Below are 10,827 nucleotides of genomic sequence, written 5' to 3' on the forward strand. Positions count from 1 at the left end.
AGAGCACAGGGTCTCATGGACACAGTCTCTGGCCACAGGGAATGTGGAGAGAAACATAAGGATAATGGCAAAATAATGACATTTTTTAATGGAATATAATAGAAAAGCAGAACAACAGAAATAAACTCCAAAACCAAAACAACAAGAACTATGAAAAACAACTTTTATTTCAAGTGATTTGCAGAAATTTGCCAGCAGTTCAATGTTCCTAAAATCATTGTGTCATCAGTCTCCACATTGCAGCCTTGAGATCCTGATTCCTCAGGCTGTAGATGAGGGGGTTCAGAGCTGGAGGCACCACTGAGTACAGAATTGACAGGGCCAGATCTAGGGATGGGGAGGAGACAGAAGGGGGCTTCAGGTAGGCTAATATGGCAGTGCTGACAAACATGGAGACCACAGCCAGGTGAGGAAGGCAGGTGGAAAAGGCTTTGTGCCGTCCCTGCTCAGAGGGGATCCTCAGCACAACCCTGAAGATCTGCACATAGGAGAAAACAATAAACACAAAACAACCAAATGATAAACAGATACTAACAGCAAGAAGCCCAAATTCCCTGAGGTAGGATTTGGAGCAGGAGAGTTTGAGGATCTGGGGGATTTCACAGAAGAACTGGCCCAGGATATTGCCATGGCACAGGGGAAAGGAAAATGTATTGGCTGAGTGCAGCAGAGCATTGAGAAAGCCACTGGCCCAGGCAGCTTCTGCCATGTGGGCACAAGCTCTGCTGCCCAGGAGGGTCCCGTAGTGCAGGGGTTTGCAGATGGACACGTAGCGGTCATAGCACATGATGGTCAGGAGGGAAAGCTCTGTTGAAATGAAAAACGCAAAGAAAAAAAGCTGGATGACACACCCTGCATAGGAGATGTTCGTGGTGTCCCAGAGGGAATTGTGCATGGCTTTGGGCACAGTGGTGCAGATGCAGCCCAGGTCAGTGAGGGCCAGGTTGAGCAGGAAGAAGAACATGGGGGTGTGCAGGTGGTGGTCGCAGGCTACAGCGCTGATGATGAGGCCGTTGGCCAGGACGGCAGCCAGGGAGATGCCCAGGAAGAGGCAGAAGTGCAGGAGCTGCAGCTGCCGCGTGTCTGCCAGTGCCAGCAGGAGGAAGTGGCTGATGGAGCTGCTGTTGGACATCGCTGCACTCCGGGAATTCTGACTTGTTGAAAGAAGATTTTGACAAGGTGGGAACAAATTATTTGAGCCAATTCTAAAGAAAATATTCTTTAGAATCCTTTCAAAGCATCTTCTCATACTTTGGTTGTAATTTGTAAAAGTTTTTTATTTTTGAGTTTTTGGTTTTGCTGCTGAGTTGCTGGCTCAAATTCATTATTTCTCCGAGCCAGAGATTTAGGATCCCTTTTGGATAAAAGGCCTCCCTGTGCCCCTGTGTTGTCAGACCTGCTGGTCCTACACATCTGCTTTTTGCTCATTACCTCCTGCTTTTACAAAGTTCTCACACATAAAATTTTCTTTAAAAAAACTTTTTCAGACTCCAGTTTCAAAACCAATCTCTCTAAACCCCCACCTTTTTTCCTCTGCAGATGGACAGGGAGGGATATTCAGGACTGGTGTGGTTCTCTAATGCCTGATGCTCAGCCTACTGGGAGCTATTTCTCTGCAACCAAAGCTTCTCCCTGCCAGTACTCCCAGAGCCCAGTCCCGCCCTGGGTGCTCTGCTCTGCCTTGCACACCCCTCCCAGCACAGGGCACTGCCCAGGGACATCTCCAGGCCAGGGCCTTATGGGCAGCTCAGATAAACTGAGATGATGCAATCCAAGGTGCCGTTGCTGCTGTCTGTAGGCACAGGAGGGTGAGGAGACACTTTGTGAGGGAGATGTGAGGCAGATCTGCTGATGCCCAGTGGGACAGTGCAGGAGTCTCAGTGACACAGACACACCTGACATCCCCTTTCCCTTGCCTTGAGGAGAAAGCTGAGAGCAGCCCTGGCCATGCAGCACCATCTCCACGGCAGGAGGAATCTGCCCTGATGGGGTCACTCCTTCCACCTCTATCTTCTTCACACAGTCCATGCAGAGCTGCCAGGCAGGCTGAGAGCTGTCCCTGGCAGGTGGCACATGCCCTGGGCTGGCCAAGAGCCCTGAGGGCTGCAGGAGCTGCTCTGCAGGACAGCCCTGGACAGCCCTGGCTGCAGCCCCAGCTTCAGTCCCTGCAGCCGTCCCTGGCAGCAGGAGCCATCCTGTCCTGTCCCTCTGACGGTGCCCAGGACAGCCCTGCTCTGCAGCACATCCTCCTCCTCCTCCTCCTCCTCCTCCTCCTCCTCCTCCTCCTCCTCCTCCTCCTCCTCCTCCTCCTCCTCCTCCTCCTCCTCCTTGTCTTCCTCCTGCTCCTGTGCCTCAGGAAACTGGCAGAGTCCTCCTGACACATGTGCTGGCTCTAGTAGATCCCTCCAGGAGCACAGGAGACATTGCCCTGCACCCACACACTCACCATGTCAAGGGCGGTGAAGATGTTACCCCAAGTGAAGTCTCAGCTCCATGTCTTCCCAATCCTGGTTGCCTTTAGCCTGTCTGTGCCTGGCTCCTTTGCCCTCAGTGCCTGCAGGCAGTGCCCTCAGCCCTGCTGGGCTGGGAGAGGAGCTGCTCCTCAGCAGAAATGTCTTTTTGAAGCTTTTCTTGGTTGAGCCTGGGAGCTGCTCTGTGCCATGAGACCAGCTCAGCTCAGCAGCACAGACACAGCACAAAGATTTTAATGACCCTCACAGGGATTTATTGCTGTTTACATTATATTAAGTCCCTCGGTATGTTAAAGAAACTTCTCAAGAGTTCAAAATTTAATTGGAAGACCAATTTTCCTGAAGTTTTAATGGATTCTGCTGAGGGATATGTCTGTGAAAGTTGATCAAACTTCGCTATTTTTCAGTGCCCTCATACCCTACTAACTCTGTCCAGTGTGTCAAAATACAGGCTAAAGGACTAGCCTTAGAAATCTCCTTGCTTTGTCTAGTACTCATTACCTCCTCCTTCTTGTCTTACCCTGTTTCCACCCAAATCTCTCTCCACACAGCCTCACAGTCCTTTCCCAATCTTTCTCCCACACACATGCCTGAGTTGCAGGCATTGAATGTTATTTCTCACACACAAACTTTAGGATCTTAGGTTCAAAATCAGCTTGGTTAGGATGTCTCTATTTACACTGAGGGCATAGACCTTGTCGTCTCTCAGAGGAACAATAACAACATTTTTCACAAATCTTGCACTGTAACAGTAACCATGCAGAGTGCCAACTTCTAGAAGCCCCAAAAGCCTCATAACACCCACAAAAGCAAGCTATTCCTCTTCTCTCTTGAATGTCCAGACCCTCTTCAGCAGGATTTTCCCTGTCCAAATCTACCAACCTCCCTGCTGAAGTTCGATATATTCCATCCAGTTAATATTTACTGAAAACACAGGGGAAAATTACCAGTTTGCTGCAATTGTAACTTTTGTCACGGTGGCAATATTACTCTAAAATACACAAAGACCAGTGGCGGCAGGGCACCGGTTAAGCCCAAACACCGAGTGTTACAGGGAATACTGTCCCCCTTAAACAGGAATTACCCACACACAGCCCGAATCCAAAAGTCAAAATCACTGCAGGGAAGGGTATCTCTTTATTAAGGGAGAAAACATTCCCCTCTTGTCAACACAGCACACAGTATACAGCAATTTTAGCGATCTCCCAATCAGTTTGTTCTTCTCCAGCCATTTCAGTTGCCCAAAATGAAAACACAGATCCAAGCTCCCGTTCACTTCTTCCTAAGTACATTTCACCAATCACACAAACAGTCATTCACAGAGGCAGGACCCAATCAAAATAATGATTAAAACAGCAGCAATAAACAAGGATTTTCCCAGTTCACCCAAAGAACTGCTAAGGGATCTCCCTGACAGAACAAACCCTTTCTGTGGCCACTGCACCCTCCCGATGATTGCAAGCAAAACCGCTCAGGCTTGCCCTGAGCACAGAACGTCTTCTGCGTCTTGTCAGCTGCCTTTTAGCCATGTGTAGGCCTGACAGGCACACACATCATTTTAAACATACAATTTTGTCTGCAGTCCAGCAGCATGTCTTGTCTGTCCCCACGATGAGCAGCTGGGGACCGGAGGTCCCTCCAGGAAGGTCCCAGGGACATCCATAGCCCAGGTTGGTCTTGCAGCCAAACAGAGTTTCTCATGGCAAACTCGCCAACTGATAGAGAAAAAAGGACTCTCCAGCCAGTTTAAGTTAGAAAGTAGTATATGTATTACAATTCTTGGCAATCCCAGGAGAAATGTCTCACAAGGATGTGCAAAATACCCAGGGCTCTTGCCTTATGTTTTCCATCAAAATCTTACCTATTCATTTAGTTACCCAATATGTCTATAGATATGAATTACCTAACACCCCATACCCTCATTTTATATAAAAATTAGCTCAAAGTTCTTTTGCACAGTCCTTGCACAGTTCGTTCCTTCAAATGGGTCAGTGGGTGTTTGAAATGGGTCAGAGTTCTCCTAATGATGAAGTCAGGGAGACTTCCTTGCCTTCAGCTTTTCACCTTGGTCTTGTTCCTAAGTTCTTGGGCCCTTTGACTGTAGTTCAAGTTCCCAGCCTGGTTCTGGCTGGTTGTAGGGTCCAGGTGCAGTTATGGTTTCTTCACTTCAACAATATTCCAACTACCCAACTTGACACAACAAAGCCAAGCAAGTGATTTATTTTCTTATCTCTACTGGCTCAGCCACTGATTATTAACTTTCTACATTGCTTCTACTCTGATCATTATATGTACAGCTTCTATTCCTCAGCTAAGCTCTTAACCCTTTGATTTTTGTCGTTATTCGTGATACGGCCGCGGAGAATAACGACAATGACTCCTCCAGCTAGCAGCAAAGAGAAGCAACTTTATTGTGAAGGCGAACCACTTTTATAGTGTGGATCGCTGAAGAAGAGAGGAACGGCCGTCCATTGGATAGTAGAAGAAAACAGAACGTTCTCACGGATCGTGAGAACTGTTTTTCCTTACTTTCTGAAAAACAGCAGGTGCTTAATCTTGTTGTGAATTCCTTCCTGTTTTTCCCGAGGTTTATCACCTTGGGAAGATCCAAGGAGGAACAGGCAAACTGCAGCAGACCCGAGAGAAATTTTCCTTAGCATGAGAAAGGAGAAAAAGCCTCAGGCCCCTGCAATTTTCAGCCTGTGGCTTCAATGAAGCCCACAAGTCCCCCTTTTAGTTTTAAAAGAAAAAAGGAGGTGTTTGCTGTCCTCCTTAGGATCCTTGTCGGAGGGGAGCAAACACATCCCTGGAGATCCATGGACGCTTGAAGCATCCAGGGAAACCTTCGCACCTGATGCTTCCCAGCAACTTACTTCTAATACAATAGGAAAGAAACCCGCCACCATTCGCCAGACCCGTGATTTCCAATATAAAATTTATCTAACAATGTCCAAAGACTGAAAACAGTTCCAAAGAAACAAAAGAGTTCATTCTCTGCTGGTAGAGGGACCATCTGGCTGGCGGTCGGCCTGTTGGTCAGCATCCAAAGGCTGTGCCTCGGCTGCATTCTGTCTCTGATGTCGCAGGTCAGGGCGGACACATCTCGCAGGCAGCCAGCATACCCCGGTATCTGTTGAGACGCAAGCATACCCACGGCCCCAAACGATGAGTTCATGCGGGCCTTCCCACTTGTTCGTGGTCAAGTTCCGTATGAACACCTTCGCTCGGGGCAAGCGTATCTCATCTGCAGCCTGTAAAGAAGTAAAGTGATTCACAATAACAGGATTATTGGAATCTTGTGGCACAGTGAGGTGATTGATGGTATATAAAGCTTTTTCTAGTCGGCTGTGTGGTGTTTCACCAGCCATTCCCCTTTTTTGTTTTTCGAGAACGCGTTTCAGAGTACCATGAGCGCGTTCGACAATGGCTTGACCTGTTGGAGAATGTGGGGTGCCCAGCCTGTGTGAGACTCCCCACATCTGCAGAAACTGCCTCGTCTTTTGAGAGATGTAAGCAGGGCCATTGTCAGTTTTCACTGCAGATACTGTGAAAGCGAATTTTGGCCTATCTTCAGGACACAAGGGGATTGTGAAAAAGCAGTCCTTCAGATCAATGACCAGAATTTCCCATCCAGCAGGGAGCATGGTAGGTGAGGGCATGCCAGGCTGTAAAGCCCCCATGCTCTCCATGACTGCATTGATTTTCCTGAGATCCTGTAACAACCTCCATTTACCTGATTTTTTCTGTGTAACAAAAACTGGGGAATTCCAGGGACTACTAGAGGGTTCTATGTGTCCCTGCTGCAATTGTTCCTTTACTAATTCTCGAAGGGCTATTAATTTCTGTTTTGGCAAGGGCCACTGATTTTGCCATACGGGGGTATTAGACAACCACCGTAGGGGTATCATAGGATAGTTCTTGCCCTTCACTTCAGTGACCCTAATTAAAAATTTGCTTCCATGCGCACCCCCCAGGCTGCCAACACATCTCGTCCCCAGAGGTTGATAGGGGCTGCAGTGATGTATGGTCAGACCGTGGCTGTCTGCCCTTCCATATTTCTGATCAACACAGGCCTCTGACTCACAAAGGTCTGCGTTGTGCCCCCCAAGCCTGCAATGGCCTGACCCAGAGGGGCCACAGGCCATGTGGGAGGCCAGGCAGAGAGTGAGATCACTGTTACATCCGCCCCAGTGTCCAGCAAACCTCTGAGTTGAGTCTGAGACGGGTTGGCACCTGAGAGAGTCAGAGTACACATCATTTGTGGTCGCTGATCCGAGACATTCATTGTCCAGAAAACCTGTGGTGGTCCTGTGGATCCAAAGCAACCGTCTTTGCGATTTCGCTGATCAACCCTGAGAACAGACGAATAGAAAGGCACCAATTGGGCAATTCGAGTTCCCTTTGGGATAGTGACAGGAGGAGAAGGCGTAGAAACCATGGCATAGATTTGACCTGTGAAATCAGCATCAATGACCCCGGGGTGGACAAAAATTCCCTGGAGGGTGGCACTGGACCGCCCTATGAACAGGGCACTCAGGCCTTTGCCCAAAGGTCCAGTGGCATCCAGAGGGATCTTGTGTACACCAGTCGAGTCTAAGATGACTGTGGCTGCGGTGTATACATCCACTCCGGCTGACCCCCGGGTGCTGGCTGAGTGCTGGCTGAGGAAGCCTGGGGTACTGTTTCTATCTGAGCGCTGTACCCCCAAGCGCTCCCCTGCCCGTTTCCCTGGCCAGGAGGAGGGTTTTTTGATCTGCATTGGTTTGCATAGTGTCCTGGCTTTTTGCACTTGGCACACAAAAAGGTAGGCATTTTAGCCTGTTGCTGTTTTTGCTTCTTGCCTTTAGGTTTTCCCTGTTTATAATATCCACCTCCTGACATCTTTTGATGCTGCCACATGGCAGCTGCCAGGGCAGAGATCTGATGATCTATAGTCCCCACTTTTGAACATGCCTGTATCATGTCAGTTAGTGAGGGATCTCCTGGTAGAGACTGTATAATTTTTGCACAGTCAGCATTGGCATTATCTTTGGCTAGCTGTTTACACAACATCTGCCTGAGAGCATCATCTTCGACCTGTTTCTCTAGGGCTGCAGCCACCTTTTCTACAAATTGTAGGAATGGTTCGTTAGGACCCTGAGTAATCTTCACATATTTTGTTTTAGGAGCTGCAGCTTCTATTGTTTTTATAATTGCTGCGAACCCTATTTTTTGGCATTGCTCAAGAATGGGAGGGGGCCAAGATGCTTGGAGGTCAGGGTTAGAGAAACGAAACGTACCCATCAAAACCTCTCGGCCTATTGCATACCTAGGGTCATCCTGGGGCAGCCCCATATTGTCTGCAGCAGCCCTATCAGCCATTTGCGCCCAGGTGTCCTCAAACACTCTGAACTGCACTGGCTGAAATAGCACCTGTGCTATATGCCTTATATCATAAGGTGCTAACAGGTCTGTATTTAATACTCTAAGAATCTGCATGACCTGGGTGGAACCGAGTCCAAAGCGTGCTACCTTATCTTGTATATCTTGGACAACATGCCAAGCAATTGGGTCATGCCGGTCGAGTTGACCTTGCGCCCCTTTGAAGACGGGAAAAGCCTGAGCCCCTTCCGTCCCCCGGGTGTCCCCATCACTGCTTTGCAACAGGTCATCCCCGGGGGCCGGGTAGGGCCCCGCGGGGTCACCCTGGACGCTTCCCTCCGTCTGGAAAACTCCTTTTGATGGCATTCCCACCTTCTCTAAGAGGTCCCAATCCCCGTTTTGCAATGCCCGCAACCTGACAGCCTCCCAAATTACGCGGGGGTTTCTGCCGCGATTGCTGGCCGAAGGGACACCACGCCTCCGGCGGGGGTGTTGTGGTTCGTCGGCGTCTGTGGCGCTGGAGTGGGATGACGAAGGCGGCGACTCCTGCCCCACGGAGGATGTCGCGGCGGTCTCCGATCCCGTTGAGACAGGGCCGGCCGCGGAGGCAGGAGCGGCGACCTTGTTTGGGGCCCGCGCGGCAGGACACGCCCCTAGAGACGAGGAGGATCCCGGCGGCGTCCCGGGAGGGTTGGTGGGGGGACCCGAAGCTTCCGGGATGGTGGGCCGTGACGTCAAGCGTCGCGCAGGGGGTAGCGATAGCCCCGCCCCTGCGGCCGGCTGCCCCTGCCGTCTTTGGTCTGGGGGGGGGCCCGCCGGCAGCCAGGGACCCATTCTCTCTGCCGGGCCATTCGCGATGCGCCGCGGTTCATCGGGGATGGTGACATAGGGCACAAACGCCTCCCAGATGGCCGTCGCGATCGCGAACGTGATTTGCTCCACTACCTCCAGTGTAATAGCTGGCTCTTGCACTGTCTCTGCCGTTACCGCCCTCCGGGGAAAGGACGCCGCGCTATCTTGGGGTGCGAGCGGGAGGGGCTGTCCTGACTTCGGGGGGTTCTCGGAGCAGTCATCGGACTCGCCCTCGCTCCGTTCAAATCTCGCCTCATCCTCCACAAAACTCTGATGAATAGTCCCCCAGGTAATAAGCAGCGGGCACACTGAAACATCTCCTTTATGGAGAGCTGCACACAACAGATTCCCCAGCTCTTTCCAAACTTCCATTGAAAAAACTTCTCCTTCCTCCTCTGAAAAACCGCGCTCCTTTGCCCAAGCTAGCAAGGCAATCAAATCTTTATCTGGGATTTGGATGTCTAAGTCCTCTAGAACATCCCTCCATAATGAGATAATAATCTCCTCTTGTTTGGATAGATTGTTCCCCATTTTAGAATTTTTCGCCTAGCCGCTAGTTTGGAGGAGGGAGGGGGGGGGAAACACAGTACCTTCTCTCCGCGGAAAGAGGAACGGTCGCTAGGGCGCTCGCAGTCCGGGGTTGCCGGGGCTCCGATTCGGCGGCAGTGCTCGCGGTCCGGGGTGGCTCTGCTCCGCGGGGCTACGGGGCTCCGCGGTCCCAGTTCGCGCTGTCCTGGCGAAAGACGGTCTCGGCTCCCGTGAAGGACGATCTCGGTGGAACCTCCAATTGTCGTTATTCGCGATACGGCCGCGGAGAATAACGACAATGACTCCTCCAGCTAGCAGCAAAGAGAAGCAACTTTATTGTGAAGGCGAACCACTTTTATAGTGTGGATCGCTGAAGAAGAGAGGAACGGCCGTCCATTGGATAGTAGAAGAAAACAGAACGTTCTCACGGATCGTGAGAACTGTTTTTCCTTACTTTCTGAAAAACAGCAAGTGCTTAATCTTGTTATGAATTCCTTCCTGTTTTTCCCGAGGTTTATCACCTTGGGAAGATCCAGGGAGGAACAGGCAAACTGCAGCAGACCCGAGAGAAATTCTCCTTAGCATGAGAAAGGAGAAAAAGGCCTCAGGCCCTTGCAATTTTCAGCCTGTGGCTTCAATGAAGCCCACAGATTACCTCATGCTGCAGCCCAGCGCTGAATAAACATACACTTTCTAACTTTAAATTGTTAGAGAGTCTTATATCCGTCACAGTTGAGTATCAGTATTAGACCAATACTCATATTTTGATAATTCAGTTGGCAACTCTGGTGGGACCCTGTTCTCTCTGGCCGAGGGGCCAGTGGGGTTTGGGACCCTTCTAGGGCGCCCACCTGGGATCTTCCTAGGAAGAGGGCTCCTTTTCCTCACTGGCACCCCGGGGAGCAGAAATATAACTGCCAGAGTTACGGACAAAAAAGGCATGTTTAAAACTTATAGATAGGTAACTCTTAGAGAGGAAAACTGGTAAGACACAGCGCACAGTGAAAAAACGTAAGTGGATTTGTTTGTAAGTTTCCGTGGAATTTGGTAGTGGTTTCTGTTCCAGGTGGGGCTGGTAACAGCTCCAGGAGCTCTTGCCCATAGTGGGGGATAGCGGCGGGCCGGTCGTGGCCCTGGGAGCAGAGCTCACACGGCAGTGGGTCAGCAGAGCTCGGGCAGTGGCAATAACAGCATTGCCAGTGTTGCTGTGGTACTGGAGCAGTGGTGGCTTCAGTTTGATTTGTGGTTTAAAGGCGGTGTGGTGGTAATTTCTAGTCTGGGTCACCAAGCTTGTGGGTGGCAGTGTGTGAGGACTCCTTTTGTGGGCTTGATCATAGTTTGCGTGTGCCATATGTATGTGTGTGTTTGAGTGTGCAGCTTGTTTTTGTGAACTTTCTGTGTTTGAATTGTGAGTCAGTGATGCTTCATATGTGTTTTGGTTTGTGTGATTTTGGGAGTGTGTTGGCAAAAGTTTTGCATTTGTAAGTTGTGAAAAAATTTGAGGTTTACACCTGAGTAGTAGAAAGGATATCTATGCCCAGGAGGGCAGAGGAATTTGGAGCACTGACATTATGCTTGAATTGTGTGAATTAGGTTCTGTGTGTGTATTTTAATA

General features: G+C 50.0%; 1 protein-coding gene across 1 annotated transcript; it reads right to left on the minus strand.

Moving 5' to 3' along the window:
- Nucleotides 1-214: 214 nt before the first annotated feature.
- On the minus strand, nucleotides 215-1,132 carry LOC306815947 (olfactory receptor 14J1-like; the record flags this gene model as incomplete). The annotated part of the gene is made up of 1 exon (XM_079332437.1): nucleotides 215-1,132. The coding sequence occupies one exon, from the start codon at nucleotides 1,130-1,132 to the stop codon at nucleotides 215-217; it is 918 nt and encodes a 305-aa protein (XP_079188563.1).
- Nucleotides 1,133-10,827: the final 9,695 nt, after the last annotated feature.

This window comes from Erithacus rubecula (assembly GCF_903797595.1).
Source record: "Erithacus rubecula genome assembly, contig: scaffold_304_arrow_ctg1, whole genome shotgun sequence".
Lineage (NCBI taxonomy): Eukaryota > Metazoa > Chordata > Aves > Passeriformes > Muscicapidae > Erithacus > Erithacus rubecula.